Raw genomic sequence first — 25,824 nt, forward strand, 5'->3', positions numbered from 1 at the left:
TACGGATTGGACAGCCAGCTGAACATGAGCCAGCAGTGTGCCCAGGTGGCCAAGAAGACCAGTGGCATCCTGGCCTGCATCAGGAATAGTGTGGCCAGCAGGAAGAGGGAAGTCATTGTGCCCCTGTACTCAGCACTGATTATGCCACACCTTGAGTATTGTGTCCAGTTCTGGGCCCTTCAATTTAAGAAGGATTTTGAGACACTTGAACGTGTCCAGAGAAGGGCAACGAGGCTGGGGAGAGGCCTTGAACACAAGCTCTACAAGGAGAGGCTGAGGGAGCTGGGGTTGTTTAGCCTGGAGAAGAGGTGGCTCAGGGGGAACCTTATTGCTGTCTACAACTACCTGAAGGGTGGTTGTAGCCAGGAGCGGGTTGGTCTCTTCTCCCAGGTAATCAGTACCAGAACAAGAGGACACAGTCTCAAGCTGTGCCAGGAGAAGTTTAGGCTGGAGGTGAGGAGAAAGTTCTTCACGGAGAGAGTTGTTAGCTGTTGGAATGTGCTGCCCAGGGAGGTGGTGGAGTCCCCATCCCTGGAGGTGTTCAAGAGGGGATTGGATGTGGCCCTTGGTGCCATGGTTTAGTAGTCATGAGGTGTTGGGTGACAGGTTGGACTTTGTGATCTTTGAGGGTTTTTCCAACCTTATTGATTCTATGAATGTTCTGGGTAAACTGGAGCTAGTCTGTTGACAGAAGGTGTATTGCCACATGGCCAACAACCAACTCATCATACAACCTGGAGCAGGAATGCTGTTCTTAGGACACTGTGAACTTTCATAAGTCACTTCACTGTGGTGGTAAGGATGAGTTACACTTGGTGCAATGCTGTACAAAATTGTGTTTTGAACAACGAAACCTGAAAATCTGCAAGATTAAATCTAGAGGCTTAGAAGAGGAAAATAGGTGTCTTTTCAGTTAGTTCATCATCCCAGATCAAGACTCATGCAAAAGTGACATTTTACTGTGCTAGTTGTTCTAATTTACTTTGGCTGTTCGGCAATCATTTCCTCCATGTGGAGATGCTTTCAAGAAAAAAGGATAGGGGAGTGAAAAAGGCTTTCCCAGAACAGCTATTGTGACATTTCTGCTGGAAGAGCTGTGCTGGTGGTCAGTTGTTCTGCCTAGGCAGCTCTTGTGCACTAGTTGGTTGCATCTCATTGAAATCACTGCAAAAACTGTCATTCTCAGTTGCTGGATGAAGAAAGGTTGTTGGCTGTTTTCCATTGGTTATTTTTCATACTAAGCTGTAAATACTCAGTGATGTGCCAGTCTAACCTGCCCTGCTGCAGTGAAAGCCATTTTCCTGCAACATTAAGCCCAAAGAGGAAACACAAAGCACTGTAACTAAGATGCACCAAAGCATGATGGCAGCTATTTTCCATTTGCTTTTGTGTATGTGTTTGGGAAATGAAATCTCTTCAGCTAAGTCATTTTCCTTGCTTGTACATCTCTCATTTCCTGCTTGGTTATGCACTGTAGTATAATGGGAATCCTGTGTGGGTTACACAATGATGTGATTACAGTTCTTATTTTTATGGCTGAAGTGGCATTCACTCATACAATGTGCTGGTGACAGCAAGTTATGCTGGTGGATTATAAAAATTGAGCTGTATCTTCAGTGGGCAATTGCATGGCTGATCCTGGCCAAGTGGTAAACGATTCTACAGCTGCTAACTCTGGGCACTGCTTTCCCAGATGTTTCTAGTGGTCTGTGTTAGAAGAAATCCCCCCCAATATCTCTTCTTTGCAGGATGCTGTAAAGAGGAATACCTTGTTACAGGCTAATCTTTATGTTGGGTGATTCTCTGCTTCAATTTATGGAGACTTTCTGATTTAAAAAGAATATTTTATCTGGAATTATTTCAGTGCAATTAGCCACCAGGGAATAATCTGCCAGAGTCAAATCTTGCTGTGCACTGGAGGCATCTAAGACCCTGGTCTGTAAAGAGCATGGCATTCCTGCTCTAAGATGCCTTGGCATAGTTTACATGTTCTTTTTACTGAGAAATATCAGCCCAAGCTAATGGAAGCCTGTAGGCACTCAAATCTCTGTAGGGGAACCTGTTTAGTAATCATCTTTTCCTTTCTTCACATGTGTCAATATAGTGAGGAGAAATGTCACAGTGCTACATGGTGACTTCCTCAAAATCCAGCCCCTCTGTACTTAAATACTGCTTCAAACCATACATCAAATGAGTCACACCAAAAACCAAAAGGGTGAATGCAATGTTAGAAGCAGAGGAAAAAGACATGCATGTGGCATATCTGTGCTATGGTAAATAAGCTTTAGGTTTGGTCCTGATTGTAATCTAGGAAGTAGCAGTTATAAGTGTAGAAGCTAGGGTGGAGGCAGCAGAGCACTTGGGTATTGGGGAACAAGAGGATATGGCAAGCAGTCAGAGTGAAACCAGTATGAGAAGTCTGACCTGCAGAGTCCTCTGATAACAGCTTGTCTGGTCCACATCCTCAAGATGCTTCATTTCTGCATCTTGATGGATAACAGTCATTGGTGTCTTGAAAGCTGAATTATCTTTGTTCCATCATCCTGTATGATTTTGAGCAGTGGAAGCATGAATGTCCTTGAGAGCTGGTGGAGTCCTGTTTGTGTCCAGGGAAACACCCTGTTTTTCCAGTGCCTGAGGCTGGCTTTTCATGTTTTCTGTGCTGGCTCTAGTGTTGCTCAGCATCTGGTGTAGCTTGGACAGCAAAACCACAAGTCTCAGTGACCAAGTAGAAAGGAAACTACTTCTAACTACTGAAGATGCCAAGTTTGCCCCTGCTTGGCAAACACATGGTTGGGTTTGTTATATTCAGCTTGCTTTCCCATTACTCTGTTCTATCTCAGGTACCTCAATTGACATTGCTGAAACATACAGGTTAGTTACTTGGGCTCACAAGAGAAGTAAGTTTTGTTTGTTAGGGTGGTTTGGTTTGGTGGTGGTTGGTTGGTTTGGTGTGGGTTTTTTTTTTTTTGTTTGGTTTGCTTTGTGTTTTTTTTCTTTCTAGGAAAAGTTAAAACTTCTGTACTTTAAGCAAGGTGCAAACCTAAATGAAAGCTAAAGAAAAACAGTTCCTCTTGTATGCTTGCATTTCTCTTAAGACAGTCCTGCTGATGGATATATTGATGCCACTACTCTGACCATATTGTTCCAGTGTGGAAGAATTACCTAGCTGCTCTTTAGAAATGAGATTTTTGCAGGTGGTTTCTTTAGTCACTTGATCAGGTAAAAGAATCACTTGCACTCTTAAATGAAACCAACTTGAGAAGGAATTGTGATATGCACAACTGGTAGCTTTATTTTGTCAGTCCAGCTGTGCTGTGGACCTGTTTTACCTACTGAGACAATTTAATATTCACAGCCTGAAAATCCATTATGGATGTTTTTTCTATGCTAATAAATATGTGTGCCAAGAAGACTCCTAGAGTCAATATCAAGTTAAGGTTCTGGTGGTTTGGTTTAAGTTATAGGTGGACAAAATTAATACTGTGGAGATATATGTTGCACAGAACACATGGAACACTGGCATGAGAAGTTGTGAGGCCTGTTAGATTGAAGTTAGGTACTGGATAAAAACCCCAAGTGATATCATGCTTTCCATCTTGTGTTTGAGTCAGCAGAGGGGGAGGATTGATGAGTTAAGCAAATTCTCATGAGTTAGGCACATAAAAAGTCAAATTTTCATTTTCACCAGAACTTTCTTCTGGCGCATCTGCAGCTGTCTGAAGTGTGTAGTGTGATCTGAAGAAGATCTTGAAAAGTCAAATGTGAATTAGAACCTTTTTTTTTGTTGTTAAAGGAGAATCTGATAACATGTCTTTGATTTAGTACTTCAAAATTTTGTTTCAAGTATGGAAATTTCAGGTGGGATTTTCTCAACAAACAAATGTAAACAGTTTTTGCTCTGTCTTCTCATTCTAGTGCAGTAGAATTACAAACTCATTTGACTTCCTCAGGTTTCACACTCTACTCAGTGCTGCTGTAGACTAATAAACTTTCCCAGCTGAAGGTAACAGCTCAGAAATGCTGCTGTCTCCTTCTACTTGTGTACAAACAAGTTTGATACATGGGTGGGGAGGAGGGAGTGAGTTAGTTTCACTTTATTTAGAAGTTTTAAATTGGTTTTTCAGTATGCTCCAGCAGTGCTCTTTGAACACCACCAAGAAAAGGCTTGGGAAGATGGATTCACACAAAGCATCCATAAGAGACTGGTCATAACTCTTATTGCCTCTCCAGGAAGAGAGAATGTCTGCAGAGCAGCTGCCCTGGAATCATCTGCAGCACACAGGTCAGCAAAGTTACACATTTACAGAATCCAGATTCACTGATGCGGGGTCCAGGGTTAATTAATATTCAGTTCATATCATAGTGTCATAGTATCTGCCAGGGTTGGAAGGGACCACAAGGATCATCTAGTTCCAACCCTCCTGCCATGGGCAGGAACACCTTTCATTAGACCAGGTTGCTCAGGGCCCTGTCCAACCTGACCTTGAACATTTCCAAGGAGAGGGCACCCACAACCTCCCTGGGCAACCTGTTCCAGTGTCTCACCACCCTCACTGCAAAGAATTTTTCCAGTCTAAATCTCCTCTCTTCCAGGCTAAAGCCAGTGCCCCTCACTGTATCACTACAAGCCATTGCAATGAGTCCCTTGTGAAAGCTGCAGACAGAAAACTTAAAAGGATCCTTCTGTTGTAGAAGCTTTCCTGACCCACATAGTTGATATGGGTAATGCACTTATCCTGGCAGCAAAGCTGGCTTAAGATATTCTGACACCATATTTTTCCACCCACTCAGTAGTGCTGTGATGAGTGTTTATCAAGTTGTGTGGTAAAACGGTACAATGAAGTCACCAGAGCTAAAAATAAACCTTTTTTTTCCAGCCCCTTTTTCTGCTTGCTCGCTCAATTCATCTCTGACAGCAGATACTTTGGATTAGAACCAAAGCATCTTTCAGCATAAATATAAGCTGCTATCAGCACTATTGGAAAAGCTTCACCTAGTTTCTAGACGAAATACTCTACGTGCTGTGACTGCCAGCTGCACAACCCCACCGTAAATGCACAAATGCAGATACCTGAATAGAAGAGAAGCTTGACTTTGCATGTGCATGCTTCAATGTCAATGCTAAAAGTATGGTTTAAAATCATTAAATCATATCCTTAAGTACAAATTATTTGCTTTAATATATCCTTTCATGAACTTGCATTTAAAGGTATTTGTTAGGTCCTCACTGGCTCCACCCAGGGAATGAAACTGGGCAAGCTGAGAACACAGGAGCAACTTTTTTTCCACTTTCCTCGCCAGGCAATGTTGGAGCCAAAAATCAGTACTGGAGCACATTAAAGAGCACACAGTTACCTATTTGTAGAAACATTTTTAGTAATTGAAGGCAAATTAGTTTCAATGTGGCCCTTAGCTGGATCATGTAGCTGTAGATTATTTTGTTTACCCCATGCTTCTTATTATAATCTTGCTGAAACAAGCCTTAGTTAATACATATGGCACTGGTGTTTCATTAATGTAGCTACAGCCATGGAGGTAGCAGTGGGATGTGTTGTGTACACAGTTCTGGGTTGTTTCCCAGTGCACTGTTCTGGGTTGTTTCCCAGTGATGCTGGGGCCACTGTAAGTGCAATCTTCAAACCCAGCCTGGCTCCATTGCTCCTGCCAACACAGCTATCATGCTGCTATGGAAAAAGCACTTTTCACAGGAGGGAAGAACTTAGGCAAGGTTCCAGCAAGATGACAATGAAATCTCTGGTGAGGAAACACAGGAGTAATACTTGCCATCAATGTAACCTGTGTTACAATTGTCACTTTGGACAAGACTCATTGGACTGGCTGGAAGAGGCTGCTGAGAAGTATGTACACAGTAGCTAAAGTACTCTCCTCTTCATAAAGTGCCTTTAAATGAAGGATTGCAGAAATCTAGTGGCGAATCTTCACATGAAAGCACTGTGAGTGTGGCAAAGCAGTTCTGTATGTCCTGCCAGAGGAGAGGCTAATTAATGTTGAACACTAGCACAAATTAAAACTCATAGAAGAAAGGTTCTGATTTCAGACAGGATGGCTGGAGTCCAAAGCAGACACATCTGTGATGGCAGTTTCAGAGTGTAGTGAAAATGTGGGTTGCATTTGGACTTCTGTCATGTGATGAGGACGATAGAAGAGGAAGTTAAGATGTGAATCTAACATGCTTTCATTTGTTGCTTTGCTGATCTTCAACAAAGACACCCTGATGCAAGTGCTAATAATCCTGCATGATGATCATAATTCCACTGATATTTCTATTAACTACGCATTTTGCCTGCTTAGGTAAGTGTGGTTTATTTTCTTTGGGTGTTTACTTTTATGATTATTCACCTGTAATTCTTGAGCTGGATTTAAAAATCCTTCTCACAGTATATCCAGCTGAAACAGACTTGCACTTGAGACAAGGAGAGCCTTAACTGCATTTGCATAATGCTGAAGTCAAAATTAAAATGCATGGGGAATTAAAAAGCATTTTTCACAGAGATATTGTCTGTGAAAAAGTGTAGGGGAATGAATTGTACACTTTGACACCCCAAATGATGTTAGGTTAAACCAAGCCTCATCATGGGATAGGATGGGATAGGATAGGATAGGATAGGATTAACCAGGTTGGAGGAGACCTTTGAGAGCATCGAGTCCAACCTATCTTCCAACTCTATCTTCTTTAGACCTTCAGACCTGAATATTTATCGTGACAGACACTGAATGTAGAATTTTGAAGTGTTAAGGAGGTTTTGTTCTAGATCACATAGGTAGAGAAATGCAAAGCAGGCAAGGTTTCATGTGTCTTGTTCAGTACAAATTGCACTGGATAACACCAAAGGTGTTCAGTATAAATTGAAACACTGGAACGAAAGAGAGGGAGAGATTAAGATTAAGCATGGGCAAAAGGAATTTTTCAGTGATATTTTTCAGAAAGATAGTAAAGTTACAAGACAGTAACTTGGCACAGGCTATAGCACAACTGTACTTTAAATGGGGGGAAAAAAAAGGCAAAACAACTGAAGCTAGGGATCAGTTCTTCGACATTTGAACAGCTTCTGAGTTTTATTTGCACACTGCATCAATTCTTTCCCCTTATTTTTTTTCTGCTGTTCATATTATCCCCATACTGTCCATATGGTTGTTGAGTGCTGTGTTGTAGAAAAGCCAAACTCCTTTAGGGATGAGGAATGTGTGGCTTTTTCTAAGGAGCCAGGCAACAATTTTATTTGTGTAATTCTGATGAACTTGCCAGATGGAATGTGTCCAGAGAAGGGCCACAAGAATGATCAGAGGGCAGGAGCACCTCTCCTATGAGGACAGACTGAAGGAGTTGGGGCTGTTCAGTCTGCAGAAGAGAAGGCTCCAAGGTGACCTAATTGTGGCCTTCCAGTATCTGAAGGGGGCCTACAGGAAGGCTGGGGAAGGACTTCTCAGGATCTCAGGTAGTGATAGGACTAGGGGGAATGGAATGAGGCTGGAGGTGGGGAGATTCAGGCTAGATGTGAGGAGGAAGTTCTTCACCATGAGAGTGGTGAAACCCTGGAATGGGTTGTCCAGGGAGGTGGTCGAGGCCCCGTCCCTGGGGGTGTTTAAGACCAGGCTGGATGAGGCTCTGGCCAGCCTGATCTAGTGTGGGGTGTCCCTGCCCATGGCAGGGGGGTTGGAACTAGATGATCCTTGTGGTCCCTTCCAACCCTGAATGATACTATGATACTATGCCATTTTAGGATCAGGTAGGGCCAAACCCATCCCATTACTTACTTGTTGGTGTGAAATTTGACCTAGTTACAAACAGGATAAAATTTGGAAGAAAATCATACAGTTTCCTCTCTCTTGAGTAGTTCTTTGCTTTAATAATATAAGTGCAAGGGAGAGGGAAATGAGAATTCTTCACACAGCATATGAAATTAATGCTCTCATTAGTCATGGGGATAGATTTTGTTGGATTATACTTTGGGGATGAGCACTGGTGGCATTAGAATCGAGAAAGTTATCTGTTATCCACACAGTTGCACTTCAGAAGAAACTATTCTGTACAGTATAGCACAGCATCTCATGTAGATAATTTTGCATGTGGACAGTGAGTGGTAAATGAGATTCAAAGCAGGAAAGAGTGAAAAAAAAAAAGTGTGATTTCTTCTCATAATGTCCAAGTCAGCCTTAGCTAAAAGCCAGACAACAGACTTGATGAGGCAGCTGTGGTCTGCACGGCATATTGTGTACTTAACTGAGGGAGCTAATTTGATGCTATAAAGTACTTGTCAACAAAAACTTCATGAAAGAAGTTTACAGATTAAAAACAAAAAAAATGCTGTACATTTATCACTAATTAGAAGCAGTGCAGGACAAGAACTCCTACATGGTGACAAAAAAAAAATGTAGTGGATTTTTCTTTCATCTTGATGAGTCTTTCACTGTTCACTGATGAATCATTCTGAATTACTTCTCTTGGTCTTCCTTTTTTTTCCCCCCCTATCTGGCAGACAAAGTGTTTAATAAGCTTCAGACTCAACCTCTGTTCTGAAAGCTTTTTGTTGAAATTAAAAAATAAACACATCAGCGAGCACACAGGGGGGAAAAAAACTCCTCATTTATTGCTCACAAACAATGAGGGAAGGCTTTAACACACCAGATTAAAGGTTTCCTTCAGCCAGAAACCAGTTGCCATTGTTCAAGGGAGAAGTGGGTAATAACTAAGCTTAAAAACTCACCTCATGACTTTCTAGCATTAACATGATTTTAGATGCTGTGATTGTAGACGTTACAGCCGTAATGTCATCGCTTTGCTGTTGTAACTTACAAATCTTTATGTACTTCTCCACTAGCCACAGGTCCAAGTAATTTAACAGTCATGCAAAAACCACCAGAAGTACATCTGTCAGTTGGAGACAGCACTGAAATTGCCTGTATTTGGGAAATATCTGTTGAGAGGTATAGATTAAGTGGTATCTGGTAAAAGAGAACATCACCAAAAGCATATTACCCACTATTGCCTGCGTGTCCAACCTTACCCGTGAAAACAAGGATGTGCTAGAGATAAAATCTGCCGGTGTGAATGATGCTGGAATTTACTACTGTGAGATAATTATTGAAATACCTTTCTACAAGAAAGTCCATGGAAATGGGACTGCAGTGACTGTTGAGGAGCAAGGTGAGCTAGCAAGAGCATATGGAGGCCATTTAGCTTGTCACAAAAATTCTTCAATTTGAGCCGTTTTATTTATTTCCTCCCTCTCCCACGTCCCTCCCTCAATGATGAGGATCTCAGAATGAATAAGACATACACAGAGGGAACCTGAGTGGATCTTAATGATAATTGGCTTAAGTTCTTCACCCTAACAGACCCAAGTGTAGTCTTTGTTTTCTTCTATAAGGGTTTGCTAAGGGGAATTATCAGTTAAGGTTTACAAAAACACTGGGCATCAGCTGTGTCTTTCACAAAAGACCCAAACACAATTCTGTCTCAGAAGGCACTAGGTAGGCTAGATGTGGGACAGCAAATTAATTTGCCTTGTGCTAAGGAGTGGCAGGAACAATCACATTGTTCAGAAACATGTACCCTTTGTGAACCATTTTATTACAAATTCTTAACAAAAATTAGGATAGAAATCAAGATGGAAGAGAGAGCAGCGTGGGCTCTCTGTTTTCAAGGATCTGTGTCTGCAAAGCTGTTACAACAAAATACTTCATGTAGGCCCTGTCTCATTTTATTATAGTCATATAGTAACCTTTACAGAGGAGAAAATTAATATACTAGTTGTGAATTTAGCACTGAAAAAGCATTAATGCATTTGGTATTCAAACACAATTAGCTTTTTAAGCAGTGCAAGTGTGATTTGTGTTACACCACTGCCTCAGGATCCTTTGTATTCTGGAAGATGCTGATCTGTGCCTTCGCTTTCTACCTCTCAGAGAAGATGAGGGGACTAGCTCTGCCTATCATTATCAATTACTCATGTATCAAGTGATCAAGTCATGGGATGTAACCTTCCCATTCATCCAGCACAGTCCAGTTTTGGATGCTATTTTACACTGTTAGCCACTGGGCAGTCCAAAGGGAGGCACAAAAATGATGGAAGAACTAAGAGAACATCAGTGGCAACAAACAAATGAAAGTAGTGTTCAAAATGCTGGGAAGTAAATGTAAAAGTTAGAGTTAAAATAATCTGAGCTCCTAAAATGAGTTAAGTGGTCTGATCTCTTACTTGGTCAAGTATTAACATCCTCAAAGTACAGGCAGAAAAGACTCAGATTAGGCACTGGGTTGGGGAGAGAAAACTGTCAAGCTGCAGGAGCTATATAAGGGATTGCTGTTACTGTTCTTCAGGCATATGTCCCTCAGGAATGGTGATGTATAGATGACCTTGCACTTGAGTGGGGGAAAGACTGATTCACTCCTGAAGTCACTTTTAGATTTTTCTCTTGTACCTTTGAATACTACATAACTGTATTTAAAATGTTTTGTTGCAGCATCTCACTCACTGAAGAAGGGATGTGTGGCAGTATGGGCCATCATTCCTTTCTTAGTGGCAGTGGGAAGCTTGTATCTTTGCTACAGAAAGAAACAGCACCCAAAACCTTCTGGTGAGTGACAATATTTCAGTTAACTCACACTTTCTAATGCTTTGAGATGGCTGGACAGGTGCACTTAAGCAGCATCACTAAGAAGGATTTCAATATATAACTTTTACTCACCTGGTCTTGAATGGCTGGGGGCAACTTGCGCTGAGAGGAGGGTTTGGAAGGTGCTGTTTCTAGTTACAATGAGCATTCTTGCCTCCATTATTTATCTTTCCAGAAGAAGTAGTCACTAAAACTGACCTCTCTAGCACATTGAAGAAATAGCAGTTCTGATAATTTCTTAGCAGACTGAAAAAGTGAGGAACCAGAACTTCACCCTGCAAAATGATCTTACTCTAGGCAATGACACCTGGAAGTGACATCTGTAAGACCCAAATTTGGGGACTTTGTTCTAAGCTATGTTTTTAAGACGTGATTAAAAACAAAACCAAACAAACCAAAACACCCCAAACTAATTATTGTTTTTTCTTTGTTGTAAAATCCTCAAGGGAAGGATGGAATAAGTCACAAGAAAAAACAGTGAATGACAAAGGTACTTGACAAATATAAATGTAGGGCACCTGCAGGTGCTGAGTATGGATCAGTGACATAACACCTAAGGCAGCCTCTTAAGTAGCTGTAGTGTGAGTATTATAGTTGCAATGTGAGGCTTACTCAGCTTGTGAGCTGTCAGGGATATAGGTGGGATATCTGTGACTTGAGGTGCAATTCAATGTGCAGATTAAAAAAAAGCAAGGGGAGAGGACTTAAGCAAGTGAAAGCAGTTATTTCATTCACCAGGGCTGACACAGGCATGGATCTTGAGGCCTAGGTATGAACTGACCCATTGTAGGTGTCTACTTAAGAGTGAGCTGATCAGTTCTCTTGATCAGATCTCCCTCCCATGGCACAAGCTCTACTGACCAGAACTCCATCACCTAAGGGGTGTTCAGAAACCTGAAGGTAGCTATTTCCATCTGGAAGCTGAATGCCACTCCAGCACCTGTCATCAGGACTAGCTGTACAAGAGCTCTGCACCCTTTGTTTCAGGGCTTTATAGACCTCTGATAGAGTACAGAGTGTGGCTCTGGAAATGGACAGTAAAGAAGTAGTAACTGTGACTTGGCTTTTGCTAAGTTTCTGCACAACTTCCTGTGCCAGCAGGAAGGCATCAGGAGCAGATGCTCGAAGCTGCAGAACCTCATGGGAGAAATGAATCCACCAAAGCAGCAGCTGAGGAAAACTCATCCTCGAGTTCTGCCGAATGGGTAAGTGCTTTACAAAAAGACTCTTGCTGTGAGAGTCCTTCTGGCTTTCAAGATGAGGCTCTGGGGAGTGCGTTGAGCAAAACAAGCTGCTGCTTCTAGGATGGTAGCTTACTACACATGAAAAATGGTTAAAGCAAACATAAAGAATAATTTAAAAGATGTTTTCTTGCAAGAGAGAATCCTCAGAAATGTTTTATATATATATATATATATTAATTTATGTAGTAGGGAAATACTGGATTCTGTTGTTATATTTAATCACCATCTAGAACTGCCTGGAGAAGAGGGCAGCAAAAGTGATATTCTTGATACCAGGACTGAGACTGAATGAAAGAAGTGTAGAAGTGGAAAACAGCAATAAAGTCTTATAACATACAATTTTATACCAGGCTCAAGGGGCTTGGAAGAGCATCAGCTCATGTGGCCACTGAAGCTGGCAGCACTTGCTGAGAGCAGTTAGCAGATTTCAAGCAAGCTCCCTTTCCCAAGCAGTTATTCATCTTTTAATTACTTTAAAGCATAAAGTGGGCAAGGGAGAGAAGCCCTAGTTTAACTCTTGCATAGGCAGGGGCAATTTCTATTGCAATCAACTGGACAGGCTTAGACAAACCACACAGAGGTGATGTGAAATGCTAAACGCCCTGATCGTGACTGATGTACAATGCTAAAGCCCTTGGTCTCAGTATCTTAAAGACCTTTTCCAGCCTTAGTGATTCAATGATTCTTCATGACTAGTCACAACTGCAGATATTAAATTTATAAACTCCTGATTTCTCCTGTTAGAGAATCTCCCTCTAATCTTGACTTGGTCAAATTAGTACTGAGCTCATGGTGAAGAGAGAATGTCAGGCTGCAGGTAGTAAAACAATAATGATTGTTCTTCTTGAGCAACAGTCATTATTCTGAAAAAAAAAGAAATTGCATAGGTGGGAAAAATTCATTCCCTCTAGTGTTTGTAGATTCCTACTGAAGCTAAGAGATTTGCTTTTAGAAGTGATATCAGAGTAGAAAAATGTAAAAATACAAGAGATAGTCTGGTCATAGAAATAAATCTAATGACTCTTCTACTTCTTACCATTTCATGGAGAGATAAGAAATCAAGGTTGATAATGAGAAAGCGAGTGTCAGAGGTGGTGCCCAGTGTCCCTCAGTAACCTCTAACAGGTCAGGGTTTTCATGGACGACAAGACTCATCCAGAGGATGTGTGAATGCAATTATGAAAGACCTTTTGTTGTTGCTTTAGAATTCAGCAGCTGTTAGCCGCAGGGACATGCTGTGATGTAGATTCAGGGCTTTCTTTCCTGTAGCAAACATACTCTTTTTTTCCATACTTTAATAAAACACAAAGAGTGGTTTGATGGGGGTAGCATTTTAAATGTTCAGGCATAATTAGGTCTTATAAATCACTGGAGAGATCCAGTAGATTAGTCAAGCCAGTACATGCAGCATGCATGGACACCATATCTCAAGTACATGAAGCCAATGTAGCTGCGCTCATTGCCTTTCAATTGTGCTGCAGAAGATGGTCAGTGTAATGCATTTTCTTTTTCTGTCTGTGCAAAAGTAAGTCTCTAAACATTTCACATAAGCATTTAACAATGCTTACACTGTTTGTTTGTTTGTTTAACCTTGGAAATTTGCTGTAGATTCTGGGTAGGTTTGGGCACCATTTCTAGAACAGCAAACATGAAGGTTCTGTAACACCTCTGCAAGGCTATTTACAGTCTCCAATTTATGTCATGGGGTTTTTTTCCTCAGTTTTTGGGGTTTCACAGGCAGTCTTGTGTCACAGAACCTGCATCAAGGGATGGATTTTACTCTATCAGAACAATAAGATAGCTCCAACAATCTATCTAGGATTGTTCCTAGATCATCCTCTGATCTAGGATGATCAGAGGGCTGGAGCACCTCTCCTATGGGGACAGACTGAAGGAGTTGGGGCTGTTCAGTCTGCAGAAGAGAAGGCTCCGAGGTGACCTCATTGTGGCCTTCCAGTATCTGAAGGGGGCCTACAGGAAGGCTGGGGAGGGACTTCTCAGGATCTCAGGTAGTGATAGGACTAGGGGGAATGGAATGAAGCTGGAAGTGGGGAGATTCAGGCTGGAGGTGAGGAGGAGGTTCTTCCCCATGAGAGTGGTGAGACCCTGGAATGGGTTGTCCAGGGAGGTGGTCGAGGCCCCGTCCCTGGAGGTGTTTAAGCCCAGGCTGGATGAGGCTCTGGCCAGCCTGATCTAGTGTGGGGTGTCCCTGCCCATGGCAGGGGGGTTGGAACTGGATGATCCTTGTGGTCCCTTCCAACCCTGAATGATACTGTGATACTATCTGGAGGTTCATCCCATATGTTATGAGTCGAGATGCTCAGGGAGTGTTTACCAAACAGTTCTGCACCCTGTAGGGAAATTTAGCCTTTGAAGGAATTCTTGGAACACTTGATTGGTTTTCATTGCTAAATTCTCCAGGTTCCAGCCCAAATTTCAGTACTGCTGTATCACTAATGCAGACATTTTGCTTATGGAACCACACAGAAGGCTTACTCCTGAAGGATTCTGTTTGTGCAAAAATGCATAGAAGCACCTTCCAGAACAGCTGGCCATACCTGCCATGCCTCCTGTTCATACATCTCCCTGTTTTGAGGATCATTCATTAAAACAAAAAGAGTAAAGCCCCCACAGTAAAGTACAAGTGTAAAGACAAAACCCTTCCACTTTGTGACTTCCACCTTTCTCTTGTTTTATGCCACATCAGCTTGAGAATTTCATTTGATATGTCTGTGAGCACATATCTTCATGCACTTCAGGGGGATCTTTCTCTGGTTTTGCTAAAAGACTTACTTGAAGAACCTAGCTCCTGCATGTGCTGAAGAAAGGAAATCAGCCTGATTTTTGCACAGTCCAGAATAACATTGCAATACCACAGCAGTCGGCTGGTTTACTGCCTCAAAAGAGCATCCATCCAGGAGGAACAGTGTGATAAAGCTTTTTGGAAACGCTGGAGTTAAGTGATAAAAGGGATAAACAGGCTTTGCCAGTTCAGATTTCAAAGAACATGGCTTGCACTGCAACTTGACATCTTTGTAATCCTAAAGAAGTACTTTGTGCCTGGTGCCTAATTAACTAAGAGAACTGAATCCAAACGCAGTCAGACCTTGCCCTTCAGTGTCAGTATGGAGACACTCTTTCCCTCTGATGTTATATCTCTGTGGCCTGCGTTGCTCTGTGTTCCCTTGGGCTGTTCTAGACGCTGTGTCTCTGGTAAGAGTTCGTTTTTAAATCAACTTTGGAGGTTATTTTGACTGGTGTTTCCTTTGCTCTTTAAGGCTGTGTCTACACTTTATGAATCACTCGATTCTTTTTTGCAATGAATCAAGAGGAAAAGATGACAAATCCACCGCAGCTATTGTATCCAATACAGCAAATCCCACAAACCAGGGCAGCTGAAAAGTTTAGACCGAGACGAGCATCTGCCGTCTACTTTGACATTCAGAACTAAAAGGACAACGTCACAAACATACATATGGCTAAATAACTCTGAAACTGAAAACAGTTTGATAATTTGCTGCTGAAGGACGGATTCTGTGAGTTTCCTGCCAGGAGAACATCAGAGGGATGGCGTACAAGGGGGAAAGAAAAGGTTGGTTCCAATCAGTCTCTGAATGCTTTGTCACTAAGGAGTTTGAGCTTGAAGGGTGCATCATTTTAGAAGACTGTCTTCAACTCTTCCCTCCATGTCCTGAAATAATAAAGGGTGTGTTACCATGCTTTGAAAAACATTCTGGATGGAACATAATTCTCCAACAAAAGCATTCCTTCGGACAGCCCATGCTTAAATAGCAAGAGCTAGAAAAAGAACACACGTGGTGGTAATCATTTGAACAAATAGTGCTACACAGGGGACAGAGTCTGGTCTCTGAAAGTATCATCAACGCTGAGCACATCAGGGCCAGAGTTGGTGTGGCAGAAAGGATTACATTCCTGTTAGTGGTAATTCATTCACACACTAGGAAAAGTCTTTCAGAGGAGGTAGTCTCCTACGCACAACAAAATAAAAGGTTTAAATGAAGCTATATATATTATTATTATTATGTATAATTGCTATCTAACTGGTGGAGGAGGGATGCTTGGAGGAGGTGGGAGTCTTAACACTGGTTCTGCTTTTGCCAGCTCTAAAACTGAAGGGGAGGGGGGGAAGAAGATGAAAACCATCACTGCTTTCAGCAGTGTCTTTTAAATCTGTTTGTGTTTTGCAAAACAATGTAGTAATTACATCACTACTAAATATACCGTGCATTGAGGGAATGAAATGACCTTTCAGAACTGTCAGCCAGGCTTAGAGCAAGGTTTCAGAAGCAGTGCAAAGGAAAACCTTGCTCTTTAGCAAATGAAATGTGTTGACACTCTTAAGTTCAACAAACAATCAATGGAGAAAATGTGAGGCTTTTGGTAATTCTGCAATTCTCTTACACTGTTCAGAGGTTACCCTCTTGCAGAGGGGAAAATCACACAATCACCAAGGTTGGAAGAGACCTCAAAGATCATTAAGTCCAACCTGTCACCACAGACCTCATGACTATACCATGGCACCAAGTGCCACATCCAATCCTCTCTTGAACACCTCCAGGGAAGGTGACTCCACCACCTCCCGGGCAGCACATTCTAATGGCTGTGAAGAACTTTCTCCTCACCTCCAGCCTAAACCTCCCCTGGCGCAGCTTGAGACTGTGTGCTCTTGTTCTGGTGGTGGTTGCCTGGGAGAAGCGACCAACCCCCACCTGGCTACAACCACCCCTCAGGTAGTTGTAGATAGCAATAAGGTCTCCCCTGAGCCTCCTCTTCTCCAGGCTAAACAATCCCAGCTCCTTTGCATCCTGCTGCCAAGATACAACTTAAGAAAAGCATCAAATTCCTTGTTGCAGGTTGTGTTTTCTTCCTCCTGTGCACCTTGCATTCAGATATTTACCAGATCTTTGGAAATTGACACAAAGTCCTTCTCATGTAAATTCCTGCACCTTTTGCAATAAACTTAATGGATGATAAGCTCTGACGAAAGTTTCACATTTCAGCTACCCCAATTTCAGCTGTTCAGCTGGCTGTGGCACAAATGGCTTTTAGAGTAGAGCTGAGAAATGTATTTATTCAGACTTTTGAAAGAGAAAATCAGCACAAATCTCCTGTAAGCCTGAACATCTGGACACAAAAAAAATGAGTATATCTGAATGGGGTTTGGAAAGTTTGTGTGTAACAGTCCATATTTGTGTCACATTCATAATTTAAACTTCTGGCCCAAGACCTCATTCTGCATAAACCCTCAAGAATAGAATAGAATAGAATAGAATAGAATAGAATAGAATAGAATAGAATAGACCAGACCAGGTTGGAAGAGACCTTCAAGATCATTGTGTCCAACCCACCTAATCAACTAAACCATGCAACCAAGCACCCCATCAAGTCTCCTCCTGAACACCTCCAATGATGGTGACTCCACCACCTCCCTGGGCAGCCCATTCCAATTGGCAATCACTCTCTCTGTGTAGAACTTCTTCCTGACCTCCAGCCTAAACCTCCCCTGGCACAGCTTGAGACTGTGTCCTCTTGTCCTGGTGCTGGTTGCCTGGGAGAAGAGACCAACCTCCACCTGTCTACAGCCTCCTTTCAGATAGTTGTAGAGAGCAATGAGGTCTCCCCTGAGCCTCCTCTTCTCCAGGCTAAGCAACCCCAGCTCCCTCAGTCTCTCCTCATAGGGTGTGTGTTTCAAACCCCTCACCAACTTTGTTGCCCTTCTCTGGACTTTCTCCTCCAAGTTGTTGCCTGCACCATTCTCTGAAGGCAGAAACCTGAAAGAAGAAAATTCTATCATTTACACGAAAATAATAACATAAAATTGAAACAAGCCCGCAGAAGAATGTGTCATCTCCCTGGGGAACTGGACAGATGGGTTGGCATCACAGCACTGCTTGCTCTCCTGTGTGTTCCTCCTATTTGTGCTCTGCAAACAGTTGTAATAGTCTGTGGCTTGTGCACAGAGCTGCTATTTTAAATGAAAAAAACAATTTGTAAGCAAATATTTAAGCAATACAGAAAGTGTGAACTGCAAAGCCTGTGCAGTACTGGTGGGGGTGTGTGCAAATCCATGAATACAAATACAATGGGAAAGGAAAAAAAGCCAACCAGGCAGTGCTGCCATGGTGACCATTCAGTGAGGAGAAACCCCAGCCCTGTGCTTTGTGGTTTAACACTTTTGGAGCTGCCTTCTCAAAAATTGTGTCTCACCTGTGTCTGCAGAAGAAAATGGGTCAAGAATGAGGACATCTTTTCTGCCAGGTCATGTGGTGAAGGTGTGGACACACTGACATACCCTGCTGACTGAAGCTGATGATCTCCCCCTCTGCCTTTGCACAGCAGTTGGTTTTTTTTTCCTTTCTTCTTTGTAACTAACACCAGTGTTAATGATTCAAAGGCATGAGAATTTGTGGAGTAGATGGTTTTACTTTGCCAGGTTTCCTTCAGAGAGAGGACTTGATTTTAGTTTGGCAGCCATATTCAATATTCACATCACAGAAAAGAACAAAGGTAAGTTCTTTGCACTGCTGTTATGTGCATATGAAAACATCAGATTGTTTTCATAGTTAACTAGAGCCAATTGTTTGTTCTCTTCTTGTTCCATCTTCTGAAGGAAGCTCACAGTTTTCAACATGCCTTCTAATGTAGAACTTTAGACCAACCCCCTGCTGGCTACAACCAGCCTTCAGGTAGTTGTAGACATCAATAAGGTCTCCCCTGAGCCTCTCAAATAATTTGCTCATTGTGTGCATTCTTCAGACTCTAGTGTAGAGGTAACTCACCTTAAATAAGTTCCTCCAGGTCTAGCACAGCCACCTGGAGTTTGACAGAGCCCAGTCACCCTGCTGCTTGGCCAGAAACTTTAGCTTGCTCAAAATTCCATGTGGCTGTAGCTGATCAGCTTCCATCACCTAAGGTAACACGGTCCATGTAGTGCTCAGCTCCTAGCACAGACCCTCTAACAGTTCTGTTGTGTGTAGGTGTGGGCACAGTGTATTTGGTGTTTCCATGGTGGGAGAAAAATATTTTTCAAACCGATCACAAAGTTTATTAGCAGCCACAGAGGAGGACCACAGGACCTCAAAGAGACTTTTTGTTTCCAGTACAGTCCATTTTATTGCAAGGTTTGGCACTGCCTAAGGTAAATAACAAGTTATTTCACTGCAGATCAAGATGAATTTTGATACTGGCTGTTTGCTCAAGTATCAGATTTTTCCCTCCAGATAGCCCAAACTGAGCAAGTTTTTCAGTGGAGCAGCTCTGCAAGGCTCACTTGACTGGCCCTGGAGAGATGTTGCTTCATCAGACTTTTCAGACATCCACTCTGGCCTGAGCACAGGCTCAGGGGAACTAAATTAGCTATCTCAGTCCTCCCTGCTTTGTTCCAGTGAATGTCAGCCCCAGTGGGTACTAGTGAGCCATCTGGTCTGCAGCAAGGTCCATGGCATGGCAGTGTGTAGCCTGTGTCTGCTCTTGGCTTGGCACAAGGCAGCACCTTGCAGGGTCCTAACTGTGGTAGTGAAGATGTGAGATGTTCCTCTTCCTCCTGAGCAGTCTAGGAGGAAGCTGGGCTATCAATTCCTCTGCTCAGCTGGGGATATCTAAAGGAACAAATCTGATTCTTGAGCAAACAGCCAGGAACACAATCTGATTTTCGTTTGTTAGTCACACTGTGTGTCTTGAAGGAGAGGCTGGTTTCTACTGGTGAGCAACTGGTTGTACTGGTCACACCATGGTGATAAAACTTGGGGGTTGAATAGCTGTCAGCACAGAGGCATGTGTTCCAAACAATGCTCAGATAAGGATGTTTGCCAAGGCTTAACTCTCCCCTTGGTGTGTGACCACTGATTGGATGGGACAGGTGCATAAAGAACCTCAGGGTGAGACCAGTCTCCATCTTCTGACAGAGCCCTGAGGCTGTTCCTGGTCAGAAGAAAGCCCGACTCTAGCAGCAACATGTCTCAGCTGGAAACTGCGATGGGAATGACTATTGCTGTCTTTGACCAGTATGCAAAGGGTGATGGCAACAGGCAAACCCTCTCCAAAGCAGAACTAAAGACCCTTCTGGAAAAAGAGCTCCCAAACTTTCTCTCGGTAAGCGAAGAGCGCGGCATCATTTCTGTGTAGCTGGTGCAAGGGCTGCCTTCAGACAGAGCCTTTAGTACATTATAGGGAAAACTAGAACTGGAAATGTGCAGTGGTTTGTAGAAAAATTGTCAGTAAAAAAACCCAACAACACCTTTACACATACTGCCTAAAACTGACTCTAATATTCAAGGCTGTTCTCTGTATAGTGAATTCATTATCAGGACAATGGCTTTGAAACAGATTGAATTTCATCTTCAGAACACACCTATTCCTAGGACTACCTGGAATTGTCAGCCCACATCCTCTTGCAGCTGCTGTGAAAGTTAGCTGTGTTGTTGGCAATGGAGGATCTAGATTGAAGATGGGGAATCTCAAATGTTGATACACTTCAGGTATTTGTACTGCTTGCTCACTCTGCTCATCAAAACGATGCACAAAGAAGAAAACAGATGAACCCAGAGCAAACTGGTTGTCTTTAGCAGTAAAAGAAAGACCTGAACGAGTGTTTTCCAATGTGGAATCATCAGGTGCATTTAAGTAGGAGATATATATAGATAGATGTGTACAAAATTCATCTTAGCAGGTTTTCAAAACTCTTACTATATTCTAGCAAAAAGCTTCTCTCCCTGGGAGACAAAATGGTTTTCAATTTGAAATGTTTCTTTTATTTGCTCCCCTTCACTGAAACTCTAGAGCAAACACTTTAAAATATGTTGTTCTTTTCACACAGGAGTAATGGTGGCCAGCAGGAGCTGGGAGGAGCAGGGAGGGCATTCTGCCCCTGTACTCAGCACTGGTTAGGCCACACCTTGAGTACTGTGCCAAGTTCTGGGCTCCTCAATTTAGGAAAGATGTTGAGTTGCTGGAATGTGTCCAGAGAAGGGCAACAAAGCTGGGGAGATGTTTGAAGCACAGCCCTGTGAGGAGAGGCTGAGGGAGCTGGGGTTGCTTAGCCTGGAGAAGAGGAGGCTCAGGGGAGACCTTATTGCTCTCTACAACTACCTGAAGGGAGGTTGTAGCCAGGTGGGGGTTGGTCTCTTCTCCCAGGCAATCAGAACCAGAACAAGAGGACACAATCTCAAGCTGCACCAGGGGAGGTTTAGGTTGGATGTTAGGAAGAAGTTCTTCATAGAAAGGGAGATTGGCCATTGGAATGGGCTGCCTGGGGAGGTGGTGGAGTCACCATCACTGGAGGTGTTTAGAAAGAGACTCGGTGCCATGCTTTAGTTGATTAGATGGTGTTGGATGATAGGTTGGACTCAATGATCTCAAAGATCTCTTCCAACCTGGTTAATTCTATTCTATTCTAATGTGTGTGTAGCTATCTGTATAGTTAATATCTGTGTCTGCAAAAGCCTAGAACAAAATGTTTCTCATGACCACTTTTTGTATCTGGCATTGTTTGTGACTGTTTCAGCCAGGGCACTTCACACAATTCAGTACCTTTCCATGAGAGCTCTATGAATTCACCACATGAAATCCATGCCTGCTGGATTCATGACTTGCAAATACACCACAGGTGCACTATCCAGAATGAGAACGCAGGTGGCTTTAGGGAACCAGATAAAGACATCTCCAGGAAAACTCTCTATAAAATCTGCTGGGTGGCTGTGACCCAGCAGGGACATAGGAAGCATCCTGTTCCTGACCGTGGAGCTGTATGGTACCTACAGCACTTCCACATAAGGAAAACCAAACCCAGCAACAACCTCACATGGGTGGAAATCCCCCAGAAACTTCACATTTGCTCTAAATGAAATTGGGGAGCTGCTGCAGAAAGGGGATGATGCTCGAAGGCTGTTCCTGACCACATTCACTGGCCAGGCACCACCTTCTTCCCATTCTTCGCACCTGCTCTTACTGACTCTACTTATTTCCTGCAAGTGCTGGAAAAACTGGAATCTTCCAGGAGGATAATTAGCTGAATGTTCTCTTCTGCTATAATTCCATCTGGAAAGGTCTTGAATCAATCAGAGACAGATATAAATCCACGCCACCGGATCAAAGGTCTGGCCTCACTTACAAAAGAGTCTCCAAGAACTAATTCCCACATCTGCACTTCAGAAGTAATTCAGAGGCTAAAACTAGCTCATATATTTCACTAAGCAGTTAAAAATATTATCTTCTGAAATGAAAACTGATGGTAATTTGTGAAGTGTAAAGGAATAAAGCTTTCCAGTCGCATTCTTCAGTCAGATCTAGGGAAGTGGTTCAGGTTTTTTGTGATTTCAAAGGTGCACCTAACGTGAAACGGGAAATTGCAGAATGAGAAATGCAGCTAATTAGACCATGATCAAGAAATGCCCTCAGATTACAAGGGAGGTGGTTGTTGTTTTAAATTCCTGGACATTTTCCCAAGGTTTGTATCACTTCTTTCTAGTAAAACACCAGATTTATTTTTCTGTCTAGCTTCAACAAACCCCACAGGGTTGTTCCCTATCTTAGATAGGTCTCTACTGCCATCCCCTGTTTATTTCAGGACTGTGTTGTCAAAAAATCACTGGAGACAATTGGTGCAAGGACAACAAAGCCCTCCTGGAAACTACTTTAGAAAAGACTCTTCCTTTTTTTATATATATATATGTTGGTAAAATTTGAAAATATATATTCACTGTTTACTTGGCTGATGCCTTGCTCAACAGCAAGCCTAGCAGAAAGCCTCAGTATCAGCCTCCAGGCATACTGGTTCAGTCAGTCATAGAATCACAGAACAGCTTAGGTTGGAAGAGACCTCCAAGGTCATCGACCCAAACCCTCCTGCCATGGGCAGGAACACCTCCCAGCTAGACTTGGTTTCATAGTTTCATAGTTTCATTCAGGGTTGGAAGGGACCACAAGGATCATCTAGTTCCAACCACCCTGCCACGGGCAGGGACACCCCACACTAGATCAGGCTGGACAGAGCCTCATCCAGCCTGGGCTTAAACACCCCCAGGGACAGGGCCCCAACCACCTCCCTGGACAACCCATTACAGAGTTTCACCACTCTCATGGTGAAGAACCTCCTCCTCACGTCCAGACTGAATCTCCCCACCTCCAGCTTCATTCCATTCCCCCTAGTCCTATCACTACCTGAGATCTTGAGAAGTCCTTCCCCAGCCTTCCTGTAGGCCCCCTTCAGATACTGGAAGGCCACAATTAGGTCACCTTAGAGCCTTCTCTTCTGCAGACTGAACAGTCCCAACTCCTTCAGTCTGTCCTCATAGGAGAGGTGCTCCAGCCCTCTGATCATCCTTGTGGCCCAAGGCCTTATTCATTCTGGCCTTAAACATCTCCAGTCCATCAGAATTATGACAATTTAGAAAGAAAAAGCTTTTTCTGTTACTTTTCCACTTCCATAACTCAAGCTCAGCACCACGTTTGCTTCAGGAGGTGCCTCCCCAGACACCAGCTCCTGGGAGCAGCTCGTGTTGGGCACCAAGGGCAGAAGAACCGCTCAAAGCACTCCTGAGGCCATCCACACCTCTGCTGGGGCAACAGTGTTTTCTGGGGCTTAAATTTGGCATTTGGCCCAGGGAAGCATTGTTTTGCAGAGCTGCAAAGTGCTGTAGCTCCAGCCAAGCCTTTCCAAGGGAGAGGATGGGAATGTGCAGCATTTAGTTTAGCTGGGCAATGTCCTCAGGGCTTTGCATGTCACAGCTTTAAACATGACAAATGTTGGTTTAAATGTAGAAAACAGGGCAGTGCCAGTGCCTGACCACAGCTCTGAGCTGTAATAAACCCAGGAGCACAAGCCCTTGGGGAGGGGAGGTGATGGGCAAGGTTGGAAGGTACGGGTCTGCATCCATGCCATGAGGATGCTGGAACACAATCTTGGTTCTGCTGTTACCCAGAGCCACCAAACCTGGGCCTGAGGCCAGTGGTGGCTTGAGCTCCCATGAGAGAGATGTGCTTTTCAGGCAGCCAGAGGTGGAAACGTGCAGCTCCCACTGAGACAGGCAGGTGGAGGTAGAACAGCCCCACACTGTCTCATGTCCCGTGCTGGACCTGAGCCAAACACAGTGAAGGAACTTCGTGGCTCTACACCCAGAGATGTAATGCACAAAACAAGCAAAGAGAAGCAAAACAAATAAAGGTCTCACTAGCAGAAAGAGGATAACCTGACATTCAGGGCAGGCCTATGGCAGGGCTGCATGCAAGAGCAGTTACACCTCCATCACACTCCCACCTCACAGGTGACTCAGTCACAGTCCTTCAGAGAAAAGCAGAATATAGGCAAGCTGCTGTCAGCTTCATGCTCCCCAGGTGCCCTCCACATGCCTCAGTGAGAGCCCAGAGTTCCTCCAAGGCTCTTTTTCAGGGGCTGAGTTGCAATGCCGTTGTGTTGGGGGTTGTGCCAGTTCTCACAGAATCATAAAGCAGAATCATTAAGGTTGGAAAAGATCTCTAAGATCATCAAGTCCAACCACCAACCCACTAAACTATGTCCTGAAGCACCACGTCTACTTCTTTTTCAAACATCTCCAGGGATGGTGACTCCACCATTTCCTTCCCTTCTCACCTCAGTCTGCTCTTTTTCTTTTGCAGTCAGGGAAGGACAAGGATGCTATTGAGAGAGTCTTCAAGAACTTGGATGAAAATGGTGACTCCCAAGTGGACTTCAAAGAATTTGTCATCTTTGTGGCAGCTCTGACTTGCTGCTGTCACCAATATTTTGAGCAGAAAGCTGCCAGATAATTGTCAAGCTGCTCACAGAAAGAAGCCTCTGCTCCATATGCTAGTGATATGGATCCCTTCACTTCTTCCATGTACCACCATGCAGTTTACAAGCATACTGGGCTGTAAAAATAAACCCTTCTCTGCTAACTTCCCCGTCTGGAATGTTAATTTCTGCTCCTTTGTGGAAAAGCCTGGGTTTAACAGCTCCCACTAACTCCTATTGAGTAGTTTCTCTCTTTCTCTGCTGTTTAAAATTCTATTCTTAGCCAAAATGCTCAATATTCATCCCAATGCAGAGACTATGCAAGGGAAAATGCTCCTGGAGCCATGAATCAGCTGGAGGCTCCTTTCATACAGCAACATCTCGTGGATGCAGCCTGCCAAGCTCCAGCTGACAGGGGCTGCAGCCTAACCCCACGTGTGTGCCACCACAGCTCCACAGGGCTGGTCTCACCAGGGTTGCCTTTGAACCCCTTGGGTACCCTCAGCTGTGTGATTGTGTCAGGGCTGCCATTTAGGCTCCTTCTTGCCTAAAAAATTGCAATAAACTCACTCTCCACCCCCCACCCCTCCTTCCCAGCATGGATTCTGTGCAGTTATGTACTGGTGAACCATTTTGCCCAGCTCCTAAGGATTTAATTCCTATAACACCATGAGGCTTTTGTACAATACAATGAGATCACTCCACCATTAGCAGTTGTCAAGGGTTAGGGCTGAGTTGGCCACTAGAGCAGTGACAGAAGTCCTCTATTAACCCCACTCCCTTCTGAAGAGGAATAGAAAGGGAATAAGTGAGGCAGACTTACGGATTGGAAAGGAAAACTAAAGAACCTTTAATGAAAATAATAAAATTACATAGGCACAAATATGTACATCAATACTGAACCCAAGCCTTTAATGGCACCTACCTCACTGACATCATTGGTGCTGGGGAAGTCACAGACTGGACTCAGGGGCAATTGGAACCAGATTCAGGAGTTGGATTCTGGGGCTGGATTCAGGAACACACTATTTGGGATCAAAGGTAGAACAGAGTCTTCCTCAGAGTCTTCTTCCTTCACAAGCCCTATGAGGAGAGGCTGAGGGAGCTGGGATTGTTTAGCCTGGAGAAGAGGAGGCTCAGGGGTGACCTCATTGCCCTCTACAACTACCTGAAAGGTGGTTGTAGCCAGGA

At 43.4% G+C, this 25,824-nt stretch overlaps 1 protein-coding gene and 1 long non-coding RNA gene across 2 annotated transcripts; both read left to right on the forward strand.

Moving 5' to 3' along the window:
• Positions 1 to 11,592: 11,592 nt before the first annotated feature.
• Positions 11,593 to 18,184, forward strand: LOC137446761 (uncharacterized). The gene is made up of 3 exons (XR_010988709.1): positions 11,593 to 11,846; positions 15,164 to 15,477; positions 18,126 to 18,184. It is a non-coding gene; the product is annotated as an uncharacterized lncRNA (long non-coding RNA).
• Positions 18,185 to 19,781: 1,597 nt separating this feature from the next.
• S100P (S100 calcium binding protein P) lies at positions 19,782 to 24,807 on the forward strand. The gene is made up of 2 exons (XM_068149717.1): positions 19,782 to 19,997; positions 24,519 to 24,807. The coding sequence occupies exons 1-2, from the start codon at positions 19,860 to 19,862 to the stop codon at positions 24,666 to 24,668; spliced, it is 288 nt and encodes a 95-aa protein (XP_068005818.1). The 5' UTR covers positions 19,782 to 19,859; the 3' UTR covers positions 24,669 to 24,807.
• Positions 24,808 to 25,824: the final 1,017 nt, after the last annotated feature.

Source organism: Melanerpes formicivorus, unplaced genomic scaffold, assembly GCF_026170545.1.
Source record: "Melanerpes formicivorus ecotype bairdi unplaced genomic scaffold, bMelFor1.0.p_v2 SCAF_18, whole genome shotgun sequence".
Classification (NCBI taxonomy): Eukaryota; Metazoa; Chordata; class Aves; order Piciformes; family Picidae; genus Melanerpes; species Melanerpes formicivorus.